This window comes from Leptonychotes weddellii, chromosome 12 (assembly GCF_054177405.1).
Source record: "Leptonychotes weddellii isolate Sample4059 chromosome 12, ASM5417740v2, whole genome shotgun sequence".
Classification (NCBI taxonomy): Eukaryota; Metazoa; Chordata; class Mammalia; order Carnivora; family Phocidae; genus Leptonychotes; species Leptonychotes weddellii.
Window position 1 is genome coordinate 18,825,800 of NC_138380.1, and position 16,263 is coordinate 18,842,062.

General features: G+C 50.4%; 1 protein-coding gene across 1 annotated transcript in view; it reads left to right on the top strand.

Moving 5' to 3' along the window:
• Window positions 1-15,917, top strand: part of PODXL (podocalyxin like) — a 47,848-nt gene extending 31,931 nt beyond the window's left edge. The window contains exons 2-8 of the mRNA XM_081799643.1: window positions 5,316-5,978; window positions 7,255-7,577; window positions 7,916-7,987; window positions 9,877-10,027; window positions 10,282-10,343; window positions 10,592-10,759; window positions 11,793-15,917. Coding sequence (XP_081655769.1) covers window positions 5,316-5,978; window positions 7,255-7,577; window positions 7,916-7,987; window positions 9,877-10,027; window positions 10,282-10,343; window positions 10,592-10,759; window positions 11,793-11,990 — 1,637 coding nt within the window. The 3' untranslated portion in view covers window positions 11,991-15,917. The remainder of the gene's footprint in view (window positions 1-5,315; window positions 5,979-7,254; window positions 7,578-7,915; window positions 7,988-9,876; window positions 10,028-10,281; window positions 10,344-10,591; window positions 10,760-11,792) is intronic.
• Window positions 15,918-16,263: the final 346 nt, after the last annotated feature.

A 16,263-nucleotide genomic window follows, 5' to 3' on the forward strand; every position in this document is an offset into this window, starting at 1 on the left:
ATGTGATGATGGAGCCATAATTGGAGGGATATGACAGCAAGCCAAGGAATACCAAAGATTGCCACAAAGAAGCAAAGAAAGATTCTTCCCGAGTGCCTTCAGAGGAAGCATGGCCCTGCCAATTTTGGATTTCTAGACTCTAGAACCATGAGAGAATACATTTATGTTGTTTTAAGCCACCTGGGTTTTGGTCATTTGATACAGCAGTCTTGGAAACAAATACATATTTCATTCAGGGTACCCTGAGTTTGTGGAAAGATTCAGTCCTGGGAATTGGATGAGTGGCTGGCTGTGTTCTCTACTGTGGTGATTTGACACAGGTCACAGTTTGCTGAGTCTTGAGGTGGGATGTTAGTGGGCTGCCCCTAAAGACCACACGATTATTAGCCCCTGTCCAAAATTCCTTTCGTTAGATTATTCTGATTACCACGGTGGTCCTGCCATCCATTATGGTATTATACCCACCTTTTTTCCTAGAAATGGAATTCTACTCTTGTCTGTACTGCTACCCAAGGAACCTGGTGTCCATCCCCACTGAAGTCAGCATTATCCCCTACTAGCACACCCAGCCAATGAAGAACAGCCACGACGATCTCTTAGAATATGCTACTAGTCTCCTCAGCAATATCCCAAATTTAATCAAATCCAAGATACTCTCAGTGATAAGATGAACTATTAATTTTATGACCCACTTAGAAAAACAAAAGACCACTGTCAAAGTGTGATCTACAGTAACTTATAAAACATTCTCATTTCACAGACATGAAAACATGTGCATCTCAGAACTCATGAAATATAGTAGTTCTCAAAGCCTTGGTGAAGCAGGTGTCAAATGAGCTCTTCTAAGGAAAAAAGTGTGAGTGAGCAGATTACACATGATAAACCATTCTTTTGTTTAAAGATTTATTTATTTGAGAGAGAATGAGAGAGAGCGAGCACACGTGCAAGCAGGGTGGGGGAGGGGCAGAGAGAGGGAGAGAGAATCTGAAGCAGAGTCCGTGCCCAGTGCAGAGCGCAATGTGGGGCTCCATCCCGCAACGACCAGACCATGACCCGAGCCGAAACCAAGAGCGGGGCAGCTTAACCAACTGAGCCACCCAGGCGCCCCCATGATAAACCATTCTAACACTTGTATCTCTCTAAGATTTCGGATTTCTTCTTATTCATTATTCCAGGGAATTTTTGGCAACTTAACTTTATTTAATGTAGACTACAATTGAGTCTAGGTTTCGGTTCACCAACTAAGAAAACAACTAGAACTACTACTTCTGACTGCTTAAGTCAGCATATTGAATCTAAAATCTCTGGTATGCCTACCCATATTGATAAATTCAGCCTGATATCATGACCCGTCCTTGATCTAGGACACTCATATTGTATAACCATACATATTTGCTAGAGTTATTACAGATATTTCTGTGTGTAAGCCTCCTCCTGGGGCAGACTCTGTATTTGTCTTTCTGGGCACACTGGAGTCTGATTATTGTTATAGGTTTGGAAAAAGTGAAGAGTTGAAGAGATGATGAGGCAATGTGGCTTTCTGTGTCAGTGAGCTCAGGTGAGCCTATTAAGAGTTTTCAAGCAAGGCAGGAACGGCAGCAGCAGCCAGGAGAACAGCAGTTGAGGATACTGGCAAAGTGAGCTCCACTGCAGATTGAGACTTATGGATACCCTGATTCATCTGCATCCTCTCATATGTCACCATTACAATTCCCAAGGTCCTTTTTTCACATGAGAGACCTGGTGAAGTTATGAATTAAACCAACACTGTAATTTGGCAACTCATGGGATCAAACTTTTACATTTGTCTTTTGGTCTTCTCTGCTCTTCAACTGCAAACAAGAAGAGATTCCTTTATTGTAGTCTCAGAAAGCCTCTGGTTTTCAGTCTGTGCTTTGATAGGAGGATTTAGGAATTAGAATTTGTTGTCTTGTTTGTTTTGTTTTGTTTAAAGTAAGGTCTACGCCTACCATTAACGCTTGAACTCATGACCCTAAGATCAAGAGTTGCATGCTCTACCAACTGAACCATCCAGGCCCCCCCTGTTATTCTTTCTTTAAGCCAGTTTTCACTGGTAGTGGTTTTGTCTCTTCCAGGGGATATTTGGCAATATATAAAAACATTTTTGTTTGTCACAACTGGGGAGAGATGTGTGTATATGTTACTTGCATCTAGTGGATAGAGACCAGGGATATTGTTAAGTATCCTATAACGCATAGGACAACCTCCTATAACAAATAAATATCCTAGCCAAAAAAATGTCAGTAGTTCTGGGGTTTAAGAAACCTGTTTTAAGCTATTCACCACAGTAAGAAGTAACCACCCTATTCCACATCCCCTAATTCCTCAAATATGCTGGTATCCCCCTCAGCAATCTCCTCTCTTGTCAAAAAAGTATTATGACATGATCAGTTATAAGAAGCACCACTATTTTATGACTACTAAGAAGGAAAAACCACTGACAAACCATAATGGCACATTGATTTTTTTTTTTTTTAAAGACTTTATTTATTTATTTGACAGAGAGAGGGAACACAAGCAGGGGGAGTGGGAGAGGGAGAAGCAGGCTTCCCGCTGAGCAGAGAGCCCGATGCGGGGCTCGATCCCAGGACCCTGGGATCATGACCTGAGCCGAAGGCAGACGCTTAACGACTGAGCCACCCAGGCGCCCCAATGGTACATTGATTTTTAACACATATCCTTTTATGTGTGCCCTTCATACTCTTCTGTGTCAGCAAATACCGAAGCCCCTTCATGGGTACTTCATTCTAGATGACAGGTGATAATGTGCTGCTTCTCTACAAGATGCCATAGGATACTGGAGTCATGTCCCCTAATACTTGCAGAATTCTGCCTTTAATCCCAATGAAGCCCAAAACCTAATCCTTGAAGTCCTGTTGCTTACAACCACTCCTGATACAAATTTCTGCTTTTCAGCAGCAAAATTGTGCGTGTGTGTGTGCACGTGTAAAATATACTGGGTTACTGTGTACTTATGGAGGAACCGGGATTGCTGGAGACCACATTACACTTAGGGCTACTTTTAATATCACCCCAAGTTAGGCTATAGAAGTGGTCCAGAGAGGCCAGTACTGCTCAGCAGTGCCAAGCAGTAGGTGCTGCAGGGCTGGCTGTGGATCCTCACTCTGGCGTCCCCCCCACTGCCGCTTGCACTTGAGCATGATGTCGTGGTTACTGCCATCAGCGTTCCTCATCATCTACTGCCCCTTCACTCCCTGGCTGGGACGGAAGTGTCTGGTTCATGACAGCTTAGCACATGCTTGTGCTCTAGTCACAAGGGAGGCTAGAAAAGGAAATATCAGTCATTTTCAGTATATAACAGGCGAGGAGGAGGCAAATCCTGCTGCCATCAACGTTGTGTTATGTAGGGAGTTCCCCAAATGGAGAAAAATGGCATAGATTCTGATTGGCTATAAAGAATGGTGATGGTCCATGGGACGCCTGGGTGGCTCAGTCGGTTAGGCGTCTGCCTTTGGTTCGGGTCATGGTCCCGGGGTCCTGGGATCAAGTCCCGCGTCGGGCTCCTTGCTCAGCGGGGAGCCTTCTTCTCTCTCTGCCCCTCCCCCCACTTGTGTGCACACGCTCTCTCTCTCTCTCTCTCTCTCTGACAAATAAATAAATAAAATCTTAAAAATAAAAGAACGGTAAAGGTCCACTACATTCTTCCCACCACTCTCACCCTTCTGCTCCAAACAGAAAACCAGGAACAATCCTGATTCCTCTCTTCTCGTCACTTAGTAGTCCATCAGTAGTTGATTCTGTCTCCAAAATATAGTCTTAAAAAGTAAGCTCTCCCCCAGTATGGGGCTTGAACTTACAGCCCTGAGATCAAGAGTCACACGGTCCTACCAACTGAGTCAGCCAGGTGCCCCCCAAATAGAATCTTGATCCATTCTCTTTTTGTCTCTGTTGCCAGTAACTTTGTACAGCTGACTGCCATCCATTCCATCTGGATTACTGCCCTTTGCCTCTTTCTTCCCCATTTCCACATGCTCTCCCTTCCAATCCACAGCCCCTAGAGCAGCAAATGTGTTTCTTTGCAAATCACCCTATAAAACTTCTTTGCTTAAAACCTTCAGTGGCTTCTTTTTGCACTTAAAGTCCAAAATCTTTACTGGAGGGTGATCTTATGTCTCATTTTACCTAGGATATGATTTTTAAGAGAGTCTCCTTTTATTCTCAAAAACGTAGCGTCTGGACCATAAGTTCCTGGCCCTTTACCTGTAAGGCCCTGATTTTCTGAGCCCTGCTCCCTGCCACACCGCCCCCCCCAGACTCCATTCACCCGTGTCTTCTCTGCTCTGGGGCCTTTGCAGACTCTGTTCTTCTGCCTGGCCACATTTCCTCCTGCTCTCCACACTGTTCTCGTTACCCTGCAAGTCTCAGCTGAACGGGCATCTCTGAGAGGCCTCTCCTCACCACCCTGTCTAAACAGCCCCCACCCCCTGTTCTGTGTATCATTTTCTTGTTCATTTCTCCCAGACAGGCTCCAGGATTTGATGTTTAGTTGTTCTGTCCCACTTAATTCCTGTCTTGCCCACCAGAAGATAAACTCCCTGAGGGTTTGGATCATATGTGTCTTACCATTGTATCCTAGGGCCCACACTTAACAGTTCCCTTCATAAAGAACTTGTTAAACAAATGAATAAAATTAATAAGGCCTTCCTTCCCTGATCTCCTGCTAAGGTTAAACTACCATGCTGGACGGAGTCAAAGCACGCTGTACTTCTTTTCCTTGGCATGGCTCCCAGTTGTACTTAAATGGCAGTTGGTGTCACGTCACTGTTGTCAGCTTCTCCGTCTAGATTATACTTCCCTGAGAACAGAGGCATGTCTCTCTTGCCGTGCCTACGACAGGGCAGTTCAGTAGGTATGAGTCTGCTGTGTCCCCAGCAGGGTGACGTGCTTGGGAGCTGGGGAGAAGGGGGCAGAGGGGGTCTGGGCGGCCTGGCTCTGTGGTGGCATGTGGAAACCGTGAAGGGCGTGCGGGCCTGGCGCTGGATGGGGGGAGGGGCAGGGCATTGGCTGCAGGCTTCCACGTGCACTGGGATTAGCCGGCCTGCCCTTTTTCTTCTGCACAATTTCCCTTGACTTCCTCTGCTTCACTCTTGTTGTCCCGAGAGGTTTCCTGAACTTCCTAAAATCTGGGCACATCGAAGACCCAGGCCTTCAGCCAAGGCACATGGCAGTGGTGGGAGCAAGGCCTCCTGATCCTGGGGAAGAGCTGGAGAAGAGTGGAGAGAAACACTCCCAGCTAATAGCCTAACTCGCTTCTGTGTTGTCTTTGTAAACAGACGTCAAGCCCAGTAGTGGCCCGGCCACCACCACAAAACCTCCAATCCCAAACGTGCCCATCCCGGCGCCAGCAGCCGGTGAGGCGGCAGGGACCACAGACCAGACTACAGTTAGCACACTTCTGACACAGACTGAGAAAAGGGTGACGGCAGCGGCCACCAGCGGAAGTCCCACCACGACGCCCAGCAGCTTGGGGCCCACATCAGCCCCGGGCGGGCCAAGCACAGCCGTCGCGCCCACGGACGAAGATGCAAAGGCCTCCAGCAAGCCCAGCGTAGCTGGTGACGGCGCAAAGGAGCCTCAAGGTTTAAGCAAGACGACACTTGGCCCACCCCCTAAGTCCATGCAGCCTGAAACCGCGAAGAGCCAGACAGCTGGAGCCCAGGGTAGCCCGGGTGTTACCACCAGCCACATGACCACTAAGGACCAGGAGCAGGCGACCTCTCCGTCCCCAGATCGGGTTAGCACCCTCAGCCCCACTTCTGCTCTCCCCACCGGCAGCGCCCCAACAGGCCCTCACCAACCAAGTGCAAACCCTGCTACTTTGAAGCCTCCAGGGAGCCCTCCCGAGGGACCAAGCAAAATCCCTACAGTAGCTTCAAGTAGTTCAGGCATGAAGGCAGGTCTCAGCTCCACGTTACCCGGGACACCTACCACACCACGTAAGTCATGCTTTTTTTTTTTTTTCTTTTTTTAAAATTAAGTAGGCTCCACACCCAGCGTGGGGCTTGAACCCCTCACCCCGAGATCAAGAGTCACGTGCTCTTCTAAGCCAGCCAGCCGCCCCAAGTAATGCTTTTCCCCCCAAGCAAGAAGAAACTTCTGAGGGCTTACATTCCATACAGTTGCTCAGCTGGAAGATGGAATTTAGGGTTGAATTCTGTGAATACACCACCTCCATTCAGGCTCGGGTTCCCCCTTCAGTGCCGAGCAGAGGCCAGCAGGGCTGTGTTATTCTGATGGGGCCGGTGTTCTGGCCTGCCCAGTAGAACGCATAAGCCAACAGTCTATTCCTGGGTAATGCAGTGGTGGGGCATTAATACTCAGAACAGTGTTTCTCCACCTGGCAGTCTCCAGTAGGAAATACATTTTACTTAGTTTTACACCATGATCCAGGAACACAAACGTAGAACACCCATGTAACTGAAAACAGAAGTTTCACTAACCAGGGCTGATTTTACCGTATGTGATAGGGCCCTAGTATTTTCTACTCCATCCCATTTCCTTGGTTCCTTTTTAAAAGTGCTGATCTTAACCCAGTAAATAAATTTTAAAACCCACGGAATGGATCATGAGCCTCACGAACATGACCCGTGGGAGATCTCTATTGAATCGGAATTTCTCGGTGTGGACCTGAGGGTCTGCACTGTCGAGAACTCCGCAGGTGGTCAGAATGCCTCCTGATGTTAAGCGCACCTGCTTCTCCTGCAGGAGGTCTCATCCTGCAGTCAGAGCAAGGGCTCTGAGCCGGGTACACCTGGATTCAAGTTCCTGATGTGCCGCTTCTTCACATGTGACCTTGGGCAAATCATCAGGCCCCTCTGAGCCCAGTTGGCTTATTTATAAACGAGGGTTGCTTATGGTACTTTCCTCGTCGGGGTGTTGTGAGGATTGACTAAGAAGGTAACCCTGGAGGCACAGAGGACAGTCCCCCAGATGCAGTGAGTGCCCGTTGAGTATTAGCTGTCGCTGCTGTCACTGTGACTTCTTTTATTGGGTCTCACCCTGGCTTGTCCAGTCTGACCCACCCTGGAATACGGTACAGGAAATGGCTTCATCAGTTTGCCCCTTCTTCCTCATAGCCTGCTTACTCTAGCTTGTGCTCCAGGTGGGGGATAAGGCCAAAGAACCCCCAGGAACTAAGAACAAGAGAGACTGCCCTCTGCTGTTAAAGGTACCACTCCTCTTTTCTCAGAGCCTTTGCTTTCCCAATTACAGCATCACTGGTTACCTTAGAAGGAAATCTGCAGAAATCCAGCATGATGCCGGCTGTCACTGGGAACTCTTCCTCCACCACTGGGACCTCTTCTTCCGACACTGGGACCTCTTCTTCCGACACTGGGACCTCTTCCTCTGCCACTGGGACTCCCTCTGTTCCTGGGACCTCTTCGTCGGAGGCTCCACAGCCTGCAGGCCCTTCATCGGGACCTGTGGCAACATCTCCAGTCAAGGGACCCAGAAGCCCCAGCACTCAGTTGGCTTCAACTGCCCCCCGAGTCTCCAACATCCCTCCTCCTTCCTCGGCTCATGGGGATGACAGGGTACTTCCAGCAGGGGTGGGACAGATAAGAGAGCCCAGGCTCAGATGGAAGGGGCTCTAAGAAGTGTTTCTACTCGTCCCTCCAGCCCAGAGCCCCTGGCGAGGGCTGTTAGGAACCGTCATCCAATCACCCCCTCTCTCTGGCTTTGCCAGATTCTGGCTTAGATGGCTGGACAGCCAGTAACACACCTGGCTCTGAAACTCTGTCCAGTCACACCCTCAGCTTGCCAGGAGCTCCTTCCTTTGTGTCGCCCACCCTGGGGGGAGGAAGGGAGGGGTCAGTGATGGGACCCCACCAGGCTCAGCCTGAACCTGAATCCCAGTGGCTTCTTCTTCTAGATAAAGTGCGAATCTCCCGAAAGGCTAACTGACAAGATGCTCATCCTGAACTTCACAAAAACCAGCCTCTGTGTGAGTACCCTGCTGATCTAGGCTCCGGCCTGATCTATACCCCCAAACTGTGGTTTAGCAGCAGGAGTAGGGAAGGTAGAAGGGAATGGAGTGTTCCTTCTGAAAATGGACTGAGAAGTGTGTTCATTTTCCTGCCCTTGCTCTTTCCTTGGGAAGTGGCCCCTTCCAGCTGATAGACAAAGTGAAGTTCAGATTCCCCTAAGTCAAGTCCCACAGGGCTGCTGCAGGGCCAGAAGTCCCCGGGTCTCCTAGGCTTGCCCTCTGTAATTATTCACATGTTCCCAGAGTCTGGAGACCTCAGTCCTAGTTCAGGCTGTGATTTAGTTAAGTTGATCTCTTTGGGCTTCAGAGGCCCCGGCTGAAAACAAGAGGCTCAGTCAGCCTAACTAACTTTCCCTGTCCTAATAGTCTGTGGTTTTCTGTTTGCTGGTCCCTGTATTCATCTGACCGTCTCAGTGGAAGAACAGCATGGAGATAATCTCGCTCTCGCCTGAGGGGTCAGAGCTCCTGAGCATCGGGGAGGCATTGCCCATACTCGGGGCGGGGGGGTGGTGGTGGTGGGTGTGTGTGTGCTGGGTGGGAGCGTCTGCTTGTGTCAGAGGACATTTGTGTGAGAGGGAGTGCTATGTTGGTGGGGTGTTGCTGCGGCCGCCGGCCGCCGCCGCAGCCAGCCAGTCTTTGAGGATTAAGGGCCTTCCTGAGTGCAAGTGATGGGTGGCTCACGGCTGCCCTCTCCTGGTCAGTGACTGCTTTTGCAAACACCCCCTAGGAAGTAGAACAGAACGACAGGGTTTCTAAAGGATGGAGAACTTGGGTTTACAGCATTTTAATGCCGCCTGTATTTTTTTTTACAGTTGTTTTCTTCTGAGTGCTCATTTTGCTGGAATTTTCCAAAAGCATACGTTTAGACTGGAGTTTTAAAGGGGAGCAGTGTTGCCCTGGGGCTGGGCTTATTGGACAAGGCAGGAATCACACTGATGTATGCCCAGCCATTCTCAGGCTCTCTTTTTGGCTAAAACTTGCCAGGCTGTGTGACTGGTTGGGAGAAGCATTTTTGCCGTGTGCCATAAAAGGAAGGCTGGTGGCAGAGGGATTGCTAAGCTTAGGAAATCCCAGATAGAAACCCCAGGATGGCTTGGGGTCCCGAGGTGAGCCATGCCAAGAGTCCTTTTGTTCACCTCAGTACCCTATTCCAAAATCAGGTCAGAGAAACACAGCTTGGGGTGACTGTAGATGACATGGCAGGACCAGGTAAAAGCTGTCCACACTTTCCTTCCTCACCCTCAGCACTAAAGGCGTGTCAGCCGTGCTCTTTCTGCTGAGGGGTACAGAAGATCCCCCTCCAAGACATCCCCACGTGCATCCTCAAGACACTCCCATGTCCCCTTGTTCAGTGGTGGCCTTCCCTGGCTTCACGACCAGAGTCTTAGTCTAGGGAAGGGCATGCACGCTTCAACTTTCAGAAAGATAGCCTTGGGCTGAGAGCTGGGGCTTCACCTCCTGAGGTCTGGCAAGTGGCAGGCTGCTGGGCAGCGCCGCCTCAGGCCCTTCTAGGGAGAGGATAAGGGCATCAGGTCATGACCCCTGAAGAGCTCCGAGAGAGAAGGGGGCACTCAGGTGAAAGATCCTGTTCCGCCACAGACGAGATAAACAGGGTGAGGGGACAGGGGGAAGAGATTTGCAGGAGTCAGAGAAGGCAGGGACTGGCCCAGCACAGCGTATAACCGGTGACTCCTACCAGGCCTGGGAGTGGCCCCAGTTGAGGGAAGCGGGAAATAGGTTCACACCAGGCAGCAGCATTCTCCTGAACTTGGCTCCGAAGGGCAGCCCCACAAGCCTAGGCTGCTGTCCTGATCCCTGAGGAATCACTTGTGGTCTCCCCACAATAGGCGGGGAACAGCAGTTCGGATGACAAACTGGTCACGCTTCTGTGCCGAGCAGCAAAAGCCGCCTTCAACCCAGCTCAAGATAAGTGCCATATACGGCTGGTACCTATTCAAGACTCCCAGGCAGTAGCAGTCAAAGAAATCGCTGTCCAGAGTGAGTTGAGGGTAGGGGGTGCCGAGGTCTAAGTGGGGTGGGAATGGGGCAGGGGCTGACCGCTCAGGAGCCATGAAGATGGCTCAGGGCCGGTGGTTCGTCAGAAGGGTCAGGCCACGCCCCCTTCCAGGGCCACCCAAGAGAGACCGCACTCGGGAGACTGAGGTACAGCGCGTCCTCCTCTTGGGGCCCAGTCTCCGTCCCCTACACATCCCCCTGAGCTGGACCACCAGCAACGTCTCTCTCCCCCACAGCAAACCTCCTGCCCAGGGATGTGTATGAATCGCTGAAAGACAAGTGGGACGAGCTGAAAGAGGTAAGTGGACTCCTCTGTGTGCTGGGGCGGAAGCCCCTTCCTCAGAAGTCTACAGTTGCTCTGCTCAGCAGTATCTCTCGCTGTGGGAGAACCTCCCGCTTGCAAGCAGCTGGAAGACGGGAGGGTTAGAGAGGCGACAGCAGGGTGATGGGATAGGCCCCCACAAACGCCAAGCAGAAGAGCTCCTAACTGGGTGGGAGTGACCCACATTCTGTTTGTCTGCCACATAATGTCCTCCTTGCTGGCAGGTGGGAGTCAGTAACATGAAGTTTGGGAACCAAGGGCCACCCGAAGAGACGGAGGACCGGTTCAGCATGCCCCTCATCATCACCATTGTGTGCATGGCATCCTTCCTGCTCCTCGTCGCGGCCCTGTACGGCTGTTGCCACCAGCGTCTCTCCCAGAGGAAGGACCAGGTGAGGACTTCACGGCCCTCACCGGGGAAGCAGCCGTGCGCCAGGTGACCTCACCCCATTACCGCCTGCCAGAGGAAAGTGAGTGGGCCGTGGGCCCTTCCTGACGGGCGAAGGCCATCCCTTACAGGAAGGAACTGCGAAGTTCCATGGCAAATTGAAGAGGCATGTGGGGGGAGGGGCTGAGCCCTAGCTCTGCCTCTGATTACCTGTGTGACCTTGAGCCCGGCCTGTAACCTCTGAGCCTCTCATCTGCGTGTGGGGATAATGACCACCTTGCGGAGCTGCGCTGAGGATTCCCTGAAAGAAAAGGGCGAGGCATACCTGGCTAACCAGAAATTCCTTACCCGCCTTGTCCGATTTCCCGTCGGGCCAGCCGCACCCAGACACGTGGTTCTCAGCCCTGGCCGCGCACTGCGGGGGCGCTTAGGAAAATTCCCGTGCCTGCCTCCACACACACCAACTGAAATGGAATCTCTGGATCTGAGTATTTGCCAAAAGCGTCCCGGGTGACTCGACTGTGAGAGCCAGATTGTAGGTCAGATAAAGACCAGGGAAAGTGCAATCTCCTGGCTCCTCTCTGGCACAGATGGTGAGGTCCTGCTCTACCCAGGTGGCTTAGGCTGAGAGAGGTCCTCGGTCCCCCGACCCGATGAAAGTCGTTTTCTTACAGTCCTTCCTGACTCAGTACAGTGGGGTGAGGCAGGTGCCTGGAGAGTAAGTTTGGGTGGGTGGTGGGGGCGGGGGGGGGTGGAGGAAAGAGACTGGAGCCTTCTGGAAAACAAAAGTCCATTTACGCTGACTTCACGGATTTGCCCACAGGGTAAAGGTCAAGTGAGCTGGGCATTCTAGGATGCTGGGCAAGTCCCTGTTTCAAAGTAGTCCTGAGGCAGGCCAGTAACCACGATGGCCTCCCAGAGCGTTTACTGCACACCCTACCCGAACTGGGGTTCCTGGATTGTAGGGGTACCTGTGTAATAGGAAGGCCACGAGCCCTCAAAAATCACCCTTTCTTGGATCGTCTTCCCTATCCTAGCAACGGCTAACAGAGGAGCTGCAGACAGTGGAGAATGGTTACCATGACAATCCCACACTGGAAGTGATGGAGACCTCATCAGAGATGCAAGAGAAAAAGGTGGTCAACCTTAATGGGGAGCTGGGGGACAGCTGGATCGTCCCTCTGGACAACCTGGCCAAGGATGACCTAGACGAGGAGGAAGACACGCACCTCTAATCAGGTCCGTGGGCAGCCTCCGACAGGACCACAGCGCTCCAGACTGAACCACCTCAAGTGCCATTTGGACAGGGGAGGAAAATCCTTCCCAGCTGAGGGAAAGACGGGGGAGGGAAGCAGACTTGGAGGTCCCCTCCTCCCAATCCCCACAGGGCCTTAATTTTCCCTTTTCACCAAACTGAACAAATCACATTCTGTCTAGATTCCTCTTGTAAAATAACCCACTAGTGCCTGAGCTCAGTGCTGCTGGAAGACGAGAGGGAGAGCCACCCACACGGTCATCTAGTAGAATCCCTTCATCTCACATCCGAGGTGACTGAGGCCTAACTGGGGTAAGGTCCAGCTCACACAGCCCCTCGGCGACAGAGGCAGGATGGAAACAGAGATCCCCTCATTCAGAGCGGTGCGCGTTCCCCTCAGAGCTTCCCCGGTGAGGCGAAGCTCACAGTCAATGGATGGGACAATGGATGGGACAGAAGGGACAGCAGGGCCAGATCTGTCTCCGGGGGATCTGATTCCTTCCAAGTACAGGTCCCCAGCCTCGCCTGCCAGTGTTCCCGTCCCCTCTGTGCTTGACCCGCCCTCCACTCACTTTGTAGCCCCACTCTGTCCCAGGGCCTCTGGGACTCCCACCATTCGTTCATGGCCTCGAACCCCTTGTTCCGGATTCTGGCTTCCTTGCATTTGCTTAGGGATCTTGAGACTTAACCCACACAAGACTTCAGTGTGAACGAGGTCTGCTTCAGGGATCCTTCTGCAGGTGAAGAGAAAAGGGGGGGCCCTTCACCCCCAGGATGGGTCCTGGCCCATCACCCAGGGCAGGAACTCCTTTGGCCCCCCACTCCCACCGGGGACTGAAACCTGCAGCGGCTATGAAGGTGAAGTGTTCCTGTTTTGTTGTTCGCTCCTCAGTTGGTGGGGTGAGGACCCAAGTTCGGGGATCCCCCTGAGATCCAGCAAGAAAGAGCAGTAGCTGTAGGGCAGGCTTTCCCGGGGCCCAGTCCACAGAGGTGTCTTACCAGACAATCGATCGATACAGCTAGGAAGGATAGGCTTTACTCTCTGTTCCATAGGAAACTCAGGGACTTTTCAAGTTGCTGAGAGTTTTGTTCTATTTGTTTTTTAGTCCAGCCCTCTACTGCCACAAGCCAAAGCTTCAGTTGTTGGGAGACTTTTTTTTTCAGTTAACTAATCTCACTGACTCCTGGTTCTCCTGTGCTGTAGGGCCAGAAAGGCCTAGAAAGTGTGATGCATTTTAAGGTGCTCAGGAGCAGTCAGTGGGGGGTGCTGTGGGGTTCCCAATGACCCCTCACTGTTCGGGCATGCAGCTGGGCCTTGCCGTGTCCCCTTCTCTGTGTTCCTAGCAGGGCTGCCTACTTCTGCAGTTTCTGGTGGCATCTCAGGGAAGCAGTACCGGAAAGGGGTTTTGAGGGAGCTTAGCAGTTAGCTTCCAAGCAGAAGGCACCCGAGGACTGGACAGAGTGAGGTTTAATCTGATTTTCTGGGAAGCCCAAATCCCAGATTTTGTGGAACTTTGCCCACAGTCTCTTTTGCTCCTGGGTGAAATTTCCTGGCACCAACTAGGAGGATGGGCAGAACTTGCTTAGGAGAGTGAAAACTGTAATTTCAGGGCAAGAGGTCAGAACCCTAGAACCTGCAGGCCCAGGCTGTGAGTCCTGATGAAATAGGTAGCCTGCTTTAGGACAGCTGATTTTTTAAAGGAGCTTAGCTGGGGGAAGATCTATGTCCTTCCCTGGCTGCCTTGATTCTGTCTTCATAGCCTTTGGCCTTTGATATCCTAGGGTTCAAGTAGGGCCTCTGGTGAGTTTCCCAAGAGCTAGAGAGATGCCAGACTAACAAGGATCCAAAAGTATTTGCCCTGATTCTCTAGCATCTGGAGGTCGGCAGGGTGGAGAACAGTGCCAGTTTGGGGGAAAAAATAGAGGAAATCTTGTTATACCAGGAAGAGATCCGTTTGCTTCCTTCCTGGCTAACATTTGATTCTTTCCACCCTGTGGGCTTCTTGGAAGAGGCCAGGATTGGATCCTACTCCTTTGCTCTTTCTGGGTCACATTTTACCAGCCAGCCAGGTCTTTAGACAGAGACAGCAAGTATGCCTCCGCAAACTGATCGAGGGCTACAGCCCCATGGCCTCTTGGGCAGAGAGATGATGCGTGGCAGGGACGAGAGTAAAATTATACTTGGTTAAGAGGAATGATTGTGGTGGCTCTGTCCAAGGAGAACCTTGGGAAGCTTTGGGCTGGTTCAGATGCTCCTTTGGGTGCATCGAGACTGGGTGACTCTAGCCTCTGAGGGCAACTTCAGAATCCAATACCTTGCCTTGGCTTGCTCTTGCCACTAGACATCTGTCCAGGGCCATCCAGCCATGCATCTGCAAAGGTCCTCTTCACCCCACGTCTGCACTAGGTTCTAAGTGCTGTCTGGTAAGTCAGATTCTGGGGCTGAGAAGAAAGAAAAGGAACACCAGGAACTCAGCATGACTCTAAACAGGTTGTGCCGAAGAGAGATTATAAACTTTCGATCAGCGGCAAACTGGCTTCCCTAAGGTGAATAAAAGGCCAGAAATCATGAATCTGATGACTGGATGGAAACCCAGTGGGGAAGCACGCTGTTCTGTGACTGGGGAGGGAAGCAAGCAGTGCTTATGAAGGAGGTACAGAATACGCTTTGCATCGTAGGACAGAATACGGGTTTAATCTAGTCTAGACACAAGATTCTCTTTTTCCCTCATGATAAGGAAAGCTAGCAGAAAGTTTATTTAAACCACTTCTTGAGCTTTAAACTTTTTTGACAATATACTGGAGAAACTTTGAAAACCAAGCTGATACAGATATACATAGTTTTTAATAATGTAAATACAACAGCCACATGTTAATCCACTCTGTACTGCTTTAAGTGAATATACACTGTAAAAACATTTGTTAGTTGAGGTGGCTTTTTTTTTTCTCTGAACAGGAATGTAAATGTCTATTTCACTAGAAATGACAAGTTTTTTTTGTTTTGTTTTGTTTTTCTCCAGTGAAAAGTGAAATATAAGACAAGCTGATGACAAATTATTTGTCTTATAGATCAGCCATTTTTATTTTTAAAGACGATCCTCAACCCCCCTCCCCAGCTAAGTTCTAGCCTATTACAGGAAGGCTTGGAGTCAGTATGTGACACTCTAGTCCTAGGGAGAGGCTTTTAGAGACCTAGTCCAGTCTTTGTTTTGTTCTTACAGAAAAAGAAACTGAAGCCCAGAAAGATAAAGTGGCTTAGCCAAAATCACATGGTTAGTGACAGAAACAGGGTTAAAACACTGGTGCTGTGGGCCTCAGAATGAATGAGTAAAGTAAGGACAGACACCAGGATGACACCAAGGACAGAATTCCCTTCTCAAATCTTGTCCTGCAGCAAGGCTGGGGAGGACCTGAGACCACAATAGGAACCATAACTGGTCTACACTTCCTCGGAGTTATTTAGTCCTAAGACTTAAATAAGTGATACTTTTCTGTGAAGAAACAGTTTTGAATGAATTTTTACACATGGATCTTCTACTAGCAGGACTAAGGATCAAAGGGAACAAGCTCCAGGAAGGCAGAGGGGGCAAGAGTAAAGCAATGGCTTATCGTTTATCACTGTCATGAGCTGATTGGCTCAGGTTTGGTGAAAACCCAACACCCAGTGGAAGGGAGGGGATGACTATTCGATGTGTGTGTGTGTCTTTTGTTATCAGTGAATGTTAAACAGTTTGCCCAGGTGACTGGGGGAGCATGTGTCTTCGTGGACAGGGGTCTGAAGTACACTGGAATTTACTGAGAAATTTGTTTGTAAAGATTATACTTAATTATTGCCATTTTCTTACAGAACTATATTTTGGAAAATTGTATACTGTCAATTAAAGTGCTTTTGTGTAAGCTGGTTCAAGCCCTGTTGAACTTGATTGACTGATTGGCTTATGTTCTTCACTTGTGCTTGAGGCTCATGGCTGAAGCGCCCGAAGACACGGAAGTGCCGTCTGCTCTTACCCTGTGCCGCCCAACTGGGGGGGGTGGGGGGGAGGGTGCAGAGAGAAGGAGAAAGAGGGAAGCTGAAAAGAAAGGAAGAGGGGGATCCTGAGGGGGATCTTGGGCTGTTGCAGTGATCACAGCTGAATTTTCCCTCACACTTTTGTCAGTGTTCTACCTTCTTCCTTTCCCCTGCTTCTGCCTCAGATACAATGAGTCACCCACCACTAAAGATCACGGAGTCCTGGTCAGGTGTGAATACACTG